This window comes from Puntigrus tetrazona, chromosome 12, assembly GCF_018831695.1.
Source record: "Puntigrus tetrazona isolate hp1 chromosome 12, ASM1883169v1, whole genome shotgun sequence".
Taxonomy (NCBI): domain Eukaryota; kingdom Metazoa; phylum Chordata; class Actinopteri; order Cypriniformes; family Cyprinidae; genus Puntigrus; species Puntigrus tetrazona.
Genome location: NC_056710.1, coordinates 7,890,488 through 7,906,638, shown reverse-complemented (window position 1 = coordinate 7,906,638; position 16,151 = coordinate 7,890,488). Strand labels below are relative to the sequence as shown.

Sequence of the window (16,151 nt, the reverse complement as noted above, 5' to 3'; positions counted from 1 at the left end):
CATTAGTCACTGCTTGAGTATTAAACCAAGTTTAGGAAAGTTTAGGCTGATAAACAGGTGGTTGGGCTACGTTTCTACCTGGTAGATCCGGATAATGTAAGCCAGGAATGACAGGGTCTTGATCTGTGCGGCAATGAAATCTGCATAAAGCTCCTTGTTGAACAGCTTGTGCTGCCTGTCACGGACAGAAAGCAGGAAAGCTTTAAATGTCACTACGTGTTAAATTGCACCTACAAAACCCATTTCTGTGCATTAGCGGTGATGTAGCACCACACACACTCAACAAAATGCGAGAGATCACTGACCGAGCCTGCGGAGACACCTGCAGCATGATGGTGTTCATGATAAGAGGCACAAACTCCGACACAACGTTGTGAATATTTAGTTTGTACAGCTAGGGGGGAAAAGTCCCAAGGAAAAGCAATTAGTGCATCAAATAACAGCAGGGTGACACATAAAGCAGTTGTAACATTTTACACTATTTATAAGATTCATGCATTCAAAACAAATATGTAAAGCCTGACAAATTGTAGCAATGCATCAAAGCACTAAAAATATAAGACACTACACCATGGCATACTTCTGAAAGCTGTATCTGTGATATATGTGGGTCCTGCATTATAAGCAGAAAATTGAAGTACACCTGCTGGTCAAATGTATAATAACTACATGCTGAGAAGGTGAAAAAAAAGCTGTGTTTTGATGATTGTAGTTTCCTAACAGCTGTGGACTGTTATTTTCTCCTTCAAAACATCAAAATTGATTTCCTTTATGATTAAAACTCCTAACAACAGTGTGGCAGATTTGAGAAAAGCAATAAATTCGGCTATAAAGTATGGGTTTCAGATGATTGACAGCATTTTTTTATAAATGAGCCAAATGTCTAAATGAGGGACGTGCCCTTTTAAAAAGAGGATGGCCGGCATCCAAGTCAATACTGAATGAGTGTTTTTATGGGTTCTCACCTGATACATGAGGACGACAATGATGGGCAGCTCTGCCAACACTTTGAGTGACAGCGATCCCCGGGGGATTATGGTATGCTGGAGGACAAAGAGAAGATGGATGAGGCTACTGAAAGACTAAACCAGTTGTCACCACAAAACTTATTTTTTAGCACTCATATTGATTTGCTTTTTGTGTTGAAGAGAACTCTTTTTTTGGAAAAAACCAACTGCATTCTAGCGTCTCTTTCTAACAGAAAAAGCACAAACAGGAATCCGGTGCCCTCTAGTGTCTACATATAGTAAATATTATTTGGGATACTCTGGGAAAGTAAACAGTCCTCATAGACCCTGTTTACACATTTGTGTCGGCTGATCTGATCACAAGTGGTCAGCACGACATACATGTGTACATTTTGTGACTGAACACACATATCGCGGGGCTCTCAAATTCATGAGATAAAGTGTTTTTGTAGATATTTGTTTGCCTGCTAATCACTGCACAGAAGTAGCGTTTTGCATGTTTAAAAAGAGCATAATCACTCAATGGGAAATACATTTTATTTAATGCGTTGCTACCAGGTGGAAATCGGCTGATGAACTGTGATCAGATCGCACAAAACAGGCGTTACTATATAGATGCTTTAACAAGATCAAAGAAGTCAAACCATAATAACATTAGGTTACTGCTACTAGAATACCGCCAGATTTCGTTCATTTAGACAAACACAGATCAGCATTTGCACACTCAGATCTTATCAGTTTTACTTTCAGCGTCCAGGCTTTTTGGTACTTTACATTTCACTCGCGCACAAACACACATGCACACAATCTTACACACAGTACCTTTCTCTGGACTAAAGCACATCGCTCTCATCATTGTGTTTCAGCTGATCGTGTTTATCAAAATAAATCCGCCAACGAGGATTTTGTACAGGTCTGCTTGTACTGACCGTTCGGGTCTCGCTGTCCTCGCGCTCTGGTGCGGTCTTCACTAATACAGAGGTGATCATGCCCACCATTTCTGGAGAAGGCACTGTGTTTTCTGCAATAACCTGAGGATTCTCAAAGTACCTCGCCTGACAGACAGAGACACGAGTTAAGAAAACACATGCTTCAACGCAAACATAAAACCTTTTTGTTGTTGTTAAAAGACCTTACCACTACTTTTGGCAGTTCCTTGTAAATTTGCTTCACAAAGTCTAAGAAATGATGAATCTGTAAGAGTTGGCAGGAAGACGTTATTTATAACATTTACTGAAACACGGGAAATGCAAATGCTAGTCAACATCACGGAGCGCCAGAAGGCTGCATCTTACCTCTTGAGAGATCGGCGGGCGAAACTGTTTATGCAATTCAATGATGATGCGTAAACAAATGAGCACATTCTCCTCACTTTCAATCTAAATAATGAAACACAGAGGCAAGAATCAGAGAAAGACATTTTGTTATATAAAACACACACACACACACACACACACACAAGATGCATTACATATGTAAAATAAGCAGTTTAAAATGTAATTTATTTGCCATTATGTTATATAACTATATTATTTTACTGTTGCTGTTGTTTGTTCATTTTATTAAGACAAAACAATCATGTCAGAATTCACATATATCAGCATTTGGACACTCAGATCTTATCAGTTTTGCTTTCAGTGCCCAGACTCAGTGGTACTTTACAGTTCTCACACTCACACACTCACTCTCACACACGCACACACACACACACTCACAGTACCATTCTCTGGACTAAAGTACATCGCTCTCATCATTGCGTCTCTGCTGTCCCTCGTGCATGTAGTTACATATAAAAATAGATTTGTATTCTGTACAAAGCTATTTTCAAGATTCTTTAAATTAAACGCTTGGCATGCAGGTAAAGAAAGCTGACCTCGAGAAAGCGGAACATGACAGAAAGGATGTTCTTGGCATGAGGCCGCAGATGCTCATTAGTTGGGATTCGGTGGATGATCTCCAGAACAAGTTTCCTTAATTGCTGTAACAAGAGCCGAAGACACCTCATGATTACTTAAATGTCAGGAATGAGACCTCAATAAAGACAATACGCAATATGATTTTAACTAAAAAGCACACCTGTGTTGGTTTCTCCTGAAGGAACTGCACTTCTCCATCCTGCAGAAACGTTAGGAAACGAGGGATGATGTGCTCCAAGAATGTAGAATACTGTGGCGAGGACGTGACATTCTGTGGACAAGGATTAATGTGAATTAACATGAAGAAGCATCCATTATTTCAAGCTTTTGAATAGCAAAATATTAGGACTCACCTCAAAATTCTCACTGACTTCCTGCATCATTTTCAGCTTTGTCTCATCCGCTTATGTTTAAATGAAAGAGAAAGACATCAGTAAGCAGAGACAACGCTTTCAACTAACACTGCAACTTTTTAGTTGAATAAAATACACTCACGTGTGTTGTTGTCAGTGAGTGCCGCCACGAACTGCAGGTATTTCTTCATAAGGGTGGTCTGATCCACCACAGTGGGGCTTGGGGTGGGAACGAAAGACATGGTGGCGACCGGGACAGACAGGATTACGCTGAATAAGGGCAGACTATTGTCTGCGCTCGTCTCAGTAGAAATTCATGTCATCTGTAGGAGCGTAACCATAAAGTGAATGCCAATATTAGTGTATAACAGGCACAGTCAACATTAGTGCATAAAATCGTATCAAGATGGTACTATCATTATATTTTGACAGCTGCAGCAGTACTGAATCATAACAAGGTGATATTACACAGAGATACATTATTGCCATTTGACTTTGCAATTGAACAGCTTGTTCACATCACAACTGACCGACTGAAAACTATAACCATATACATACAAATGAGAGGGAAATAATAAAAATTATGAAACTCTATCGTCTGCTTTATGCCTAAGATTGGAAATAGAACTGAATTTGTTTAAAACGGAAGAATTCTTCAAAAAACACGTTTCCTTGTTCATTACTGTAAGGGTGATTTTAAATCGATCTGTTTTGCGTGCTTGACATTGCATTTACACCAACTGCACATAAATATATAACGATAAATAAGTCAAAATCTCTTCAAGCGCAATTACTTACAACGTGTTGTACGCAAACTAGTTTATAAGTTGACCTCTAGTTTAGGGAAGCGGTGGGCGCGCCAAACTGCAACAACACGCCTACTGCAGTCACGCTCACTGACATGATAAGATGCGCTCGAGCTAAAGTGCTAATATTAAAACCTAAATCAAGGCATGCACCAAAACGCTACTATTAGCATGCAGACGTTTGCTTTTCAAACAGGATTTTCATGTGTTTATAACAGAATTGAGTAAGGTAGCGGCACACCAGGCCAATTACAGAAGAAAGAGAATACTGTCGCTAACTGACTAGCCGGCTGCTAACCCACACCATGTCATTATTCACATTCAAGAACTCCGGCTTTAAACTTTTTACCTCAATTAGTGCAAATATCTAAAGCGGTTGTCTTTTCTATAGAGGCTAATAAGGAACTTCTGCACTCACTGTGCATATAAATTACAAAATCACTCCTCCCAAAAAACAGCAACAACTTACCAGCAAGGAGACCGGAAGGAGTTGTAAATGAACTTCCGCTACACCGCATGAAATTTAGTGGTAGAAATCAATCCGCCGTTGTTTTGTTTGCTATTAGTGTGAATTGCTATATAGTGTAAACTGTAACATACCAATGTTATGTTTTTATACTAGTCTTTCTCAAACGGAACTGTGTGGCCTAGCTTTGTCTTTAGCAGTGATTTAAAATTTTTGATTTCAATATAGTTCCTCGCGGAAGGATGCCAAGAAACAGCAGGCGTGCGAAGACCATCGAAAACGATGGTCTTTTCAGTTTTCATTTAAATTGGTATATAAAGCGTTTGATGTAACTTTATCACACCCCAGTATAGAACGTATTGGTTTAATAATCGATTCAGTGTAATTTAGAAATACTGAATTTGTTTATAAAATTTGTTATCGACGTGTTTGTGTTGAATCACGTTTATATGGCACACTACGGCATAAAACAACAGAAAATGTTCTGCAGTAATGTTCGCTTTTAATTGGACCCAAGAATGATATGATAATAGTAATAATAATACGGATTATGAGTAAATATATCTAAATGACAATGAATAACGTGCAAGTACATGTGTGACCACTTGGGGGAGTAGCAGAAGTAGATGATTGAAGACTGGATTCTCGTCGAAACAAGGTGTATAATTCAAAAAGGGCAGCACGTGAAAACACCAGATTTTCAAACATCAGAATTTCGTGGAAGATAGAACGACATATCAAACAATTTTGCCATCTGAAAACACATGATGGATGCTACATTTCAAAGCCGTCTTAATTTATTTATTTTTGATTGTGTTTTGATTTTGAAAACTGTTCTTAAGAAAATTGAATTAGATGTATGGAACCAGTTTTCCACAGGTTAAAACGAATGCCTATTAGGCAGCTTCCTGTAACATTCACAACCAGAATAGATTTGCTGTGTTTTAATAAATAAAGCAAATCGTTTTTTTAAATGTTTACTTTACGGGCCACAGAGACCTATGATTTGGGATCATTAATGTAAAACTTTTTCTTTATTATTATTATTTAAAGTTTGTGTCGTCCTGTAAGCTATTTCAATTCATACTAATTAAGTACAATCACAGCAGTGGTATCAGATGTAATTGTGGTAGATTTTCAACAGCCCAGATGGTGAAAGGTTACATTATCATTTCAATAGGCCCTCTGCTGGGCTAGGAGCATAAACGGAGGAACAGATTCCTGTCTCCCACTGAACATGCAAACTGATTACTGTAGTTTTACACGAATTTTAAAAACAAAAAGTTGCAATGTAATGCAATACAGTAACGCAAATGAACTCTTTTTAAATTTCTGGGGATCTCTTGAATTTGCTGTCACTCCCTCAGCCTTTGTTTAAGAAACACTCACACAGCAGTGTTAACCAGTTTTCTAATTTAACGCCAAGGTAACAAAACACAAAGTACAGTGTCATAAAGTAACAATTAGTTTTTAATGGAAATGTTTACAATTTAATTCATATTTTGGACTAGGATCCATTTCCATTCTTACACACTGTTTAGAACGGATCGTTTTGTACACCGGTCTAAATATTAAAGTCACGGTAAAACAGAAGTAGTGATGGATCTTTTGTTTCTAAACGAAACAGCTTCTTGAGACATTTTGATTAAAAATGATGAGGTCGAAACAAATATTTAAAAAATGAGATGTGCATTGATTAATCACTCACTTGGTGATATGACTTGCATTTAGAAAAAGGTTTTTTATTTCACTTTAAAAATGGCTATGCATCATTATGGTAAGCCTTTAATGTAAAGAAACGGATTTGAATAATAATAAAAAAAAAAGAAATCTAAAGAATATTCTCTTAGTGAGGCTGTGAGGACGCAGATGTTCACTGAACACCTGATGACTCACATTCTGTTGTGAAGAGGGTCACAGGTTCACAACACAAATGTGCTTCTGCTGTAAACAGAGCTCTCATCTTTTCGGTGTAATGAGTGTAGGGTATCAGACTCATGGTGTAATGTCTGGATAACATTCTCTGCAGTGTCCATCAGCTCATTTAGATATATTTTGTGAAGGCCTTGTTTATTCACTGGCTTTTACAGCTCTCATAAACATGCTTGTATGAGATGTTATTAGTGATGTAAGTGCTCTATTCATGGGCAAGGAATAATGTGTAGCTTCTTTGAAATTTGTATCTTCGGTTATATTTTTGTACAGCGCATCCATGCGATGTCAGGCTACTTTTTAGTAATTTAGATTTTTGTTGCTTAGCAACGAATATTTGGGACGTGTACCTAATTTGATCAATCCAGTTTAGTTCATGTATATTCTGCTAATGACTCGATCAAATTGCTGCAAAAAATTTAATCTATGAATCACCTCTAGAGTTAAAAACTATTTTGGCACCCACCGAAAGCTTGAAATATGAAAAAAGTTATGAAATAGCCTTAAACAAAGACATGACTGTGAATAGGCCTCGAAAGCCTTTTTTGTTTGTTATTGTTATTGTTTCTTGTTTGGTCATCCAAAAAAAAGCTACACATGATCCAGCACCAGAATGTATGTTAAAAATCTAACTAAACTACGTGTAAGAGATCAAATAATAAGGAAATTTCACAGATCTCACTGAATTCAGCTTTCAGTTAATACATTCCTATAAATAGAACTTAGCATTGCTAATGCTAACATGCTCTATACTGTTTGATTAATGTCTTGACCATGCATACTGGCTTGTCATACCTAAATGTCCCATTAATATTAGCAGACGCAACAATTTTAATAATGCATTAGTGCATTTTGATGGTTGACAGTTTTAGTCTTTTTAGGCATACTTGATCATTTTAGTACTTCAGTAGATTGGTATCAGTTATACAAATGTTTGTTTTATTTACTAAAGATCTCAATTTAGTCCTAAAAGCTAACCTTCTGTATATTTTTACTGTACATTTCTAGTATAATGTCAAATTTTTTTTCAAAAAAGTGTGATTGTCAAACAATATATGTTTGTATGCATTTAAATTGGACACATTTAAGTATTAATTGTGCATTGTCCCTTTGACAGTATGTTCTTACCAGCAGCAGGGAGGTGTCAAAGTTCTGCCAGGCTCAGCAATAAGCTTATGCTGTTCTCGGCGTCAGTTTTCTCTGCAGTGGCTCTGGTGAATAGCCACATTCTGGTCGTGATCCTGTTAAACCTCTGCTCCTCGGATCGAAGGCAGACCATTCTGAGTTACATAAATCAGCTTTGGTATTTTAATTCTACTTCAATTTTTTTATATTCATAGTATTCTAGGCCTTCTATTTGTTTAAAAAATCGTAAGCTATATAAATATAAATAGTTAAAAATTGATGCAAACATTGACTAACCTGGCTAAAACTATCTGAAGAATAGTTGACTGCTCACAGCAGTGCGAATTTTACTCAGCCTGAAATGCAGCACTGGCTGTTTTGATTTCCATTTTACTGCAGATGACGCGTGACCTCTCGCAGGGACCGGTAAAACTAAATCTAAACGTAAATCTAAATCCCATTTAACTTCATCTTGTCCACATAAGTAAGTAACAGAACAGACGTAAGCTATAGAGCACACCGCAGAGTGTTCAGTTTAAAATCATTTCATCCATTTACATCTGAGCAGGGATGCAATCACACGTGACCTCCACCACCCTCTGAACCAGACAGTAGAAGCTGTATACAAATAAATAAATAACTTTATTTAAATTTTGAGAGAAGAAAGTCGAACGCCTTTTTAATTTGAAACATTTTTTTTTTACTTTTTATAAAACATCCACAAAAGCATTTCATCTGAATGTTTAAGGCGAACTAGAAACATCGTGTTTAAACATATGTGGAGGTTTTGTAACACTACTTTCCAGTGTACTTCTACCGTGAGACAATATTTTGTATGTATTTTTATGAAAATAACACACGCTCAACCTGTTTGTTACGCAGTTTTAATGTATTTTAAGTGTTTAAATGTAGGCTAGTTCTTCTGTTTCCAGTGGGGGTGATATTTGAGCCCGGAAACCACGTTAACAATTTTATTACTGCAGTTAAGTCACACAAACTATTTTTGAATATTAATTTTTATTAGTGTTACCATAGGTCGTGGACAATGTCAATGGCTAACAAAGACATTTTTGTCATTAAAAAAAACTGCAGTTTAAAAATAAGTCATAAAATTAAACTAATTCGGCTATATGAATACATATATGAACATGTTTTCTCAGCGTATAAAGCTACTGAAACAAAATGTGTCAACTGCTATAAATAAAATCCCAGAATCGACCCAAAGCACCAGGTGTTAAAATTCTCTCTCGCCAACGTGTTGGATTAAGGCTGCTTGGTTTTTTTTAGGAACTTTATTTTATAGCTACACTAAGGGCCAGTGACGTTAATACTACATCCAATCAGATTCATCCAATCACCGAAGTTCATTTGTTGACCGTGTCACTCTTTTTGTAAGCGGCAGCACCAGCGCGAGAAGCGCGGCGTCAGGCGTTCAAGGGCAGGATTTCATACCCGCGGACGATGTTTAGTTTAAGTTCATTTTTGCTATTCAATTAGTATTCCTTTGGCACAAACATGATTGGACCTCTCCGCGCGCCTTTATTACGCAGCTCCAAAATGATCCATCTGCTCGCCGGACTCATATGCATCTACGCACCGACGTGTGTAAAAGTTGTCTACGGACAGAATGAAAAAGGCGAGCGCTTTCTGTGTACTGCGGTCCCCATTGACAAGGAGACAAGTTGCCCCGTGCAGTCCCTGCCTGTTCAAAGCGCATCGGTCCAGGAGGAGGAACTGAGGAACACCGTCATGCAACTTCGCGAGACCATTTTACAGCAGAAGGAGACGATAGTCAATCAGCTGGGAACGATTAAAGAGCTGACGTCTAAACTTTCACGGTGCGAGTCTGACTCCGAAACGTTTAAGAAAACGAATAAGGACACGATGGACGATGTGCCTAAAGATCCAAACGACACCATTGACGTTCTTGGAAAAACGATGCAGAGTCTAAAAGATCGACTGGAAAATTTAGAGGTAAGTTGTTTCATTTTTTTTTATTATTTTGTCATGTTCTGCGCGAATAAATAGGCAGATTAAATCACTAGGATCACGGTTGTACCGGAAGTTTCTCTGCCACGACTATTTTGGTAATTATGTGGAGGCGTTGAAGATTTGCGGGGATTATCTCATTAGTTAGTACGTCTCTATCCCTTAACCACAAATGCCAAAGTTACTTACGATGCCCCAAGCGACAAAATGTCTGGAATGTGTCAGTGCTACTTAAATGTCAGGTGTTAATCTGAATGTGTGAAATGATGGAGCGAACGGTAACTCTAATATAACATAGAGCCTATATGCGTCCCAATATGTTCTATTATTAATTTACTACAATTGATTTTTTTTTAAAAATATAGCTGCATTTACCTACCCGTGTAATAAAAAAAACATTTAACCTTGTGACCTAGCAATTTATTTAGTCTCTAACAGAAATGTATTTACTTTTTTCCAGTTTATTTGCATTTATGCTGCATGGTGGTGTTAAACGTGCATAGTCTGCAAAAGAAACTAATGTTTAAGGAACTTCGAACAGAATAGGTCTTATAAAGAAAGAAAATCATTTGTACAATTCAGTCAGCTGAACAGGAATCTTTGAAAAGTAACCCTTTTTTTCATTTATTTATTTAAAAAAGCAACAGCAAATGCGAGCCAATATCTCTGGTGCCTCGTTTCCTAATGAGCTGAGAAATCTACTGCAGCGTAGACTGGAGGACTTGGAAAATCAGCTGCTCAAGAAGGTCAATGAGCTTGAGGAGGAGAAGTCCCAGCTATATAATGAGACCGTCGCTCATCGGCAGCGCACTGACAGCACTCTCAACTCTCTCATGAACAGGATCTCTGAACTGGAGAAAGGTCTGCACGAAACGCTCTCTTGTTCTCCCATCATTCTTTTTTCCCAAGTACAGGAGACTAGGCAGTGTTGTAACAGATTTGATTTTAATAATTATTTAGCACTACGCGTTTCAAAATTTCATTAAATATTCACATATGCCCGTTTTTTTTAAAGAAGTGGTACAGGTTGTTTTGTTGTCCATCAGATATACTTCTGCATCCTTTCGGAGATGGTTTCGATATTAAATCTTTGAAACCGCTTTTTGATTTTAGGAGGAGCTGGATTTAAATCACCAGAGAATTTCAAGATCTCCCTTCCTCTTCGCACAAATTACCTTTTCGGACAAGTAAAGAAAAGCCTGCCGGAAATGTACGCCTTCACCATCTGCATGTGGCTCAAGTCAGGTTCGAGCCCCGGCATTGGAACCCCGTTTTCCTATGGAGTCCCTGGACAGGCAAACGAGATCGTACTGATCGAATGGGGCCATAACCCTATAGAACTGCTCATCAATGACAAGGTAAAGAACCAGCGAAGTAAGAAATTCGGCATTGAATGTTATGAGGACACTGATGATTATTATTACTGCCATTACACTGCAGAATAATAATCACAATAATAATAATAATATTAAGAGAATTAATAATAATCATTTAACTTGTAACTTCTACATTGACATAGATGATACTAAAAATGAATGTATAAGGAAACTAATGGGGTTTTTTTAACAATATAAATGACTTTTAATAAATAGTTGTAAAAACAAATCTAATGGATGATGGTTTATACTGATAAACTCCAAAAAGAAAAGCGGCATAAAAGTTTGAGAGCAATGAGTACTGTCTAGACGCTTTACGCGAGGATTGACGTCATTGACGCCTAACACTGGGATCATGTGACCTGGAAACGCAACATGGAAAGTTAAAAAAATACGACTGTAAATAAGATTTGAGAACGTAAATGAAGATTATCAATGCACAATGAGTTGCAAAGTCAGTTCACCAAAAAAATTCTTCATCATTTACTCACCCTCACGTCGTTCCAACCCTGTATGACATTTTTAATAGTTTTTTTTTTACCACACAGTAGAATCAATAGTAACCAAAAACTGTTTGGTTACCATCATTCTTCAAAATGTCTTCGTTTGTATGTCAGCAGAAGAATAAAAGTTAAAATACAAGTTTGCAATGACGTGTGGATGAATAAATGCTAAAATGCGTACATTTTATAATATTGCAATGCCTGCTGTTGTCAAATAGGTGGCACAGCTTCCTCTATCACTGAGTGATGGGAGGTGGCACCATATCTGCATCACTTGGACAACCAGGGATGGGCTTTGGGAAGCCTACCAGGATGGCCAAAGATTGGGCTCAGGAGAAAATCTGGCCCCCTGGCACCCTATCAAGCAAGGAGGAGTCCTCATCCTGGGCCAAGAGCAGGTGAGAACATAAGCAGAGCTGATACAGCCATTTTTGCCGCATTCCCAGACCTCATAGTGCACAGTCACACTGCATCTGTAATTTTATGCCATCCCTGCACAACATTGTTACTGACTCATGAACTTTACACTTGAAATAAAACTTGACCTCAGACAGTAAACAATGTCGTAGAGTTAGCTTGCACATCCTCTAAGAGAGAATAAAAGGGGTTATTGTTGTTGTCTTAACGAGGCCTGTCGTTTATGGCCTCAACAGGATGTAGTAGGGGGGCGCTTTGATGCCACCCAGGCCTTTGTGGGGGAACTGAGCCACTTTAACATCTGGGATCGGGTCCTGCGCTCCACGGATATCATTGCCATGTCAAACTGCTCGTCCTACATGCCTGGGAACGTGGTGGCCTGGACCGACAGTAACATTGAGGTGTTCGGTGGAGCATCAAAGTGGCCGCTGGAGCTATGCGAAGATCGGCTATTCGACAATTAAAGGTGTTTGCGGATATTGGCGATTAACTCACCCTCAAGCCATATTAGATGTATATGGAAGTTCTTCTTTGAGCATACAATCAAGTTTTTGTCTGAAAGAAGAACGTTAGGATGGCTTAAGGATGAGTAAATAATAGGGTAAATGTCATTTTGGGGGGTGAACTATCCCTTTAAATCCTCGTTATTCTCAAAAAAGATCAATCGCAAATTAGCAAATAGTTATAGAAACATCAGTGGTATATTTAAATATGCTCAGATAGATTACAAAAAAGCAGGTAAATGTAACATTTAAGTTGATATATTTGTGGCTAAAGGAAATTTTGCCATTGCAAAACGTATTGTATCAAATGGTACTTCCATGGTACTCTGATAAATACTGTAATCACTGAATGATTATCATAAGTGTATTTGCATTATAATCCATGGTACATTACCATGTCACCACAAAACCACACGTGCGTATGCATATCCTGTTGGAGTACAGCTGCATTCACAGCATGTTGGAATTACCAGAATTATGAGATTTGTAAAAAAGTGCTCATGTCCTCGTAGAATTCATAACTGCAACTTGCAAGCTCCGATTTGTTTCACTTGTCATTTGGAAACACTATAAATGGCAGCAGCTTCAGAAGTAAAATGTAGTTAAACAGTTTTTCCTAAGTACCTACTGTTCATTTTTTTAATAATGCAAGAATAATCTGTAAATACAAATAATTTAGCACAGAGTAAGCACTGAATAACTTTCTAATGCCCTACTGAATGAACTATAAGATTATCAATAAGGCATTCGCATTACCTTTTGTATTGTGGTTTTGTCTGTTGATTACTCAAAGTACACAAATTAATTTCAGAGGACATGAACAGATCTAAGCAGGACATCCTGGGTTGTCATCTAGAAATGTTTATTACAACATTGCGTAAACTCGAAAACTCAAAAGTATTTAGATAAAAAAGGAGTGTACTTGAATGTGCATTGCTGCCCTTTGGTCTTAGAGAGCCTAATGTAACATGCTAATATTTCATTACAAAGCGATTTTTATTTAAGAATAAGGTTATACATTACATAAGAGGAACATTTTTGTATGTTATGTTGTAAGACATCACACGAATGAGTTTATAACATGGTTAAAGCACCATTAATCTTTCTTTTTAAATCTGTCAGAGATTGTTATAAATAGATATTTATTTAACTCTTATATTACTCTTTTTAGAGTCTAAAGCCCATCCTCTGTTTACACTGACTGAATTACCCATTGAAGATTATAAACGCTTTAACACTGTCAGATATTTTGAAGAACTGTGTTATGTGAATTATGTTGCATGGTCTGTTTCTTGAAATATATTATCATATTTTTATACCCTGTTTTTAAAAATGAAGCATTTTTCAGATATGTAGTGTTGTTTTGTTTGTTATGGAATGTCAGGATACCCTAATGTTGTTTAAAAGCCTTTTTTTGTTTACCGTGCCAATAATTCAGGGATTGCTTGACACTGCTAACCTGTGATTGCCAATGAAAAATAAAGTTCGCTTAGAAGTCTTCTTATTAGTCTTCATTGTTTTTGTACTGATACATTTTCCTGTGTTTTCTTAGCACAAGTAGATAATACATATAGTAATAGAAAGAAATCGTTCAGTGACTTTGCGGTGGTGTTTTTTTTTTTTACTTCAAATCTATCAAAACGCACTGTAGAAAGTACTGTAATGATGTGGAAGTGTTTTCTAAATGTCACCTCTGCGGGTATAAATGTGGTTGAGGTCAAAAAAATGGAAGGAGAGCAAGTAATCACACTGCTCTGACGGACAGGTGGCTCTGAGGGCATTAGCCTGTCTTAAGGGGATGAGATCAGTCCCAAGCCGAAGCTCGTGTCACAGAGGGACATTTCCCAAGACTGGACAAACAAACTATTTTAGAAAAAGAAAATGACCTTTTAGAGAGGTGGAAATGATGCTAAAAGCACATCCTGTATTCAAGCTGGGAAAGTTTGGGATTGGTTTTTAGGTTTCAAGAAGCAGCATCTCTGTGACCTTCACCTGCAGGGGGAGAAAATCTCCAGCTTCCTCACGGCTCACATCCTTGAGATGATTAACACTTTAAAGAATTTAGTTTACTCACGCTCTGCCAAATGCATTTCAGTCACACATCAACATTACGAGCTTTGAAGTGAAGTAGATATCAGATCGAATTACTGAAAGAGTTAATCTATATAAGAAAGATTACGCTTATTGATAATGCCTCATAATAGTTAGTATGGGTATTAAGGGGTGTTATTTTAGAATAAGGGATTCATATGAGCTTTAGTAGTACTAATACACAGCTAATATCCTATTAATATGCATACTAATAAGCAGTTAGCAAGAACTGGTCCCTAAACTTTTTGAACAGTAAGATTTTGAATGTTTTTTTATATACTCTTCTGCTGACAAAACCTGTATTTATCTGAACCAACTTACAGCCAAAACAGTAATATTGTTAAATATTGTTTTACTACAAATAACTGCTTTCTATCTGAATATATTTTTCAAAATGTCATTTACTTCTGTTTCTATTTTCTTTTATTACTACAGTCACATGATCCTTCAGAAATCATTCTAATATTCTGATTTGATTATTTTTATGCCAAAAACAGCTAAGCAGAATTTTCTTGTTGCAAGTTCAGAAGAATCCGAAATAGAAATCTTTTGTAGCATTATAAATTTATCCTATCATCATCGCTTTTGATCAATTTAATGTATTCTTGCTAAATAAAAGAATTAATTTCCATAATTTCCTCTAAAGAATATACTGACTCTGGGCTTTTTAATATAGTGTAAAACTACACTATACTTTTGGTATAGTGTAAAATACTAAAAAAAAAAATTAATCTTTCTATTCATAAAACAATCTCTAAAAAATATTATTGATCATAATAAATATTTCTTAAAAACTAAATCAGTATATTAGAATGATTTCTGAAGAATCATGTGCCACTTAACATTGAAATGATGACGGTAAAACATTTTGCTTTGATCGTATTTATATTTTAAAACAACAAACAAAAACTTCAGTGTATTTTAATTAAAAAAAAACCCAAAAAACATGTTTTTGAACATAGCATCAGTATTGTTATTACAGATTTTATTAATTGGATGAAAAAAAAATCTTTGGGAAACGTTTGTAAAGAAACAAATTCAAGTCCTTTCGCATACATATGACTCTTGCTACACTTCCAAGGGCAAGAATAATGCCTCTGCCACTTTTGAGCTGAAGGGCACAGTTATTACTAGACGTGTGATGCATTGCTCATCTGTAGCCTTTAACCTAGAGAGGTATTTTGCAGTCCCTTGTGGAGCTGTAATTCTTGTCTTCCTGGTACCTCACAGTGCAGATGGCAAATGTCATTGATCATCGCAGCAGGAAAATACAGGTCAGGCTCATTCATTCCAGAACAAAGAGCGCTATGAAGCTCTCGCTCATAATCACTCGCGAAGAAATATGATCGTTCTGCATAGCGGTGCGTTTTGTACTTTTGGGTCAGGTTTAAAATTGCGACAATGTTCCAAGGCACGCTTGTTGAATTGAATGCGATTGCCCTAACCTCATGTACCTTAATACTTTTTTTAAAGATTCATCACCCCGTGTCAGCATCCATTAGGATCTCAAGGAGGTTTGCATTAACAAATGGAACCTTCATGAAGTAAACCTTGAAACCCACTCAAGTCCAAACAAAAAGAGCAGAGAAAGCATTAGTGCATTCGTGTTGAAAGACGAGAGTGAATCAGATGAGCAAAAAGCTTTCAGTGCTCTTGTATCGTGTTGAGCCTTTTTTCTAGTTTTAGTTGTAAATAAGCAAGACAAC

At 37.0% G+C, this 16,151-nt stretch overlaps 2 protein-coding genes across 6 annotated transcripts in view; one reads left to right on the top strand and one right to left on the bottom strand.

The window, feature by feature from the left end:
* Nucleotides 1-4,525, bottom strand: part of LOC122355373 (transformation/transcription domain-associated protein) — a 69,441-nt gene extending 64,916 nt beyond the window's left edge. For 3 of the 4 annotated variants that reach the window (XM_043253559.1, XM_043253562.1, XM_043253561.1), the window contains exons 1-11: nucleotides 4,513-4,525; nucleotides 3,380-3,560; nucleotides 3,238-3,287; nucleotides 3,045-3,155; nucleotides 2,842-2,946; nucleotides 2,264-2,347; nucleotides 2,106-2,162; nucleotides 1,898-2,023; nucleotides 966-1,043; nucleotides 306-394; nucleotides 79-175 (exon numbers count right to left, since the gene is read on the bottom strand). In XM_043253559.1, coding sequence (XP_043109494.1) covers nucleotides 79-175; nucleotides 306-394; nucleotides 966-1,043; nucleotides 1,898-2,023; nucleotides 2,106-2,162; nucleotides 2,264-2,347; nucleotides 2,842-2,946; nucleotides 3,045-3,155; nucleotides 3,238-3,287; nucleotides 3,380-3,479 — 897 coding nt within the window. In that variant the 5' untranslated portion in view covers nucleotides 3,480-3,560; nucleotides 4,513-4,525. Of the gene's footprint in view, nucleotides 1-78; nucleotides 176-305; nucleotides 395-965; nucleotides 1,044-1,897; nucleotides 2,024-2,105; nucleotides 2,163-2,263; nucleotides 2,348-2,841; nucleotides 2,947-3,044; nucleotides 3,156-3,237; nucleotides 3,288-3,379; nucleotides 3,561-4,392; nucleotides 4,412-4,512 lie in introns of those variants that run through there. The other variant, XM_043253560.1, reaches the window with a different exon arrangement.
* Nucleotides 4,526-8,974: 4,449 nt separating this feature from the next.
* On the top strand, nucleotides 8,975-13,854 carry nptx2b (neuronal pentraxin IIb). Of its 2 annotated transcripts, none has more exons than XM_043253564.1 (5): nucleotides 8,975-9,540; nucleotides 10,197-10,416; nucleotides 10,669-10,913; nucleotides 11,653-11,832; nucleotides 12,088-13,854. In XM_043253564.1, the coding sequence occupies exons 1-5, from the start codon at nucleotides 9,082-9,084 to the stop codon at nucleotides 12,313-12,315; spliced, it is 1,332 nt and encodes a 443-aa protein (XP_043109499.1). In that variant the 5' UTR covers nucleotides 8,975-9,081; the 3' UTR covers nucleotides 12,316-13,854. The 2 variants fall into 2 exon arrangements, with proteins under 2 accessions (XP_043109499.1, XP_043109498.1); XM_043253563.1 differs by having other exon boundaries at nucleotides 12,064-13,854.
* Nucleotides 13,855-16,151: the final 2,297 nt, after the last annotated feature.

What these genes read in the sequence shown, in the direction of transcription:
- nptx2b (XM_043253563.1), top strand. Translation starts at nt 9,082, where the DNA reads ATGATTGGACCTCTCCGCGCGCCTTTATTACGCAGCTCCAAAATGATC. An exon ending in ATCGACTGGAAAATTTAGAG is followed by an intron (nt 9,541 to 10,196) that starts GTAAGTTGTTTC and finishes TATTTAAAAAAG; the next exon opens with CAACAGCAAATGCGAGCCAA. An exon ending in GATCTCTGAACTGGAGAAAG is followed by an intron (nt 10,417 to 10,668) that starts GTCTGCACGAAA and finishes TTTTGATTTTAG; the next exon opens with GAGGAGCTGGATTTAAATCA.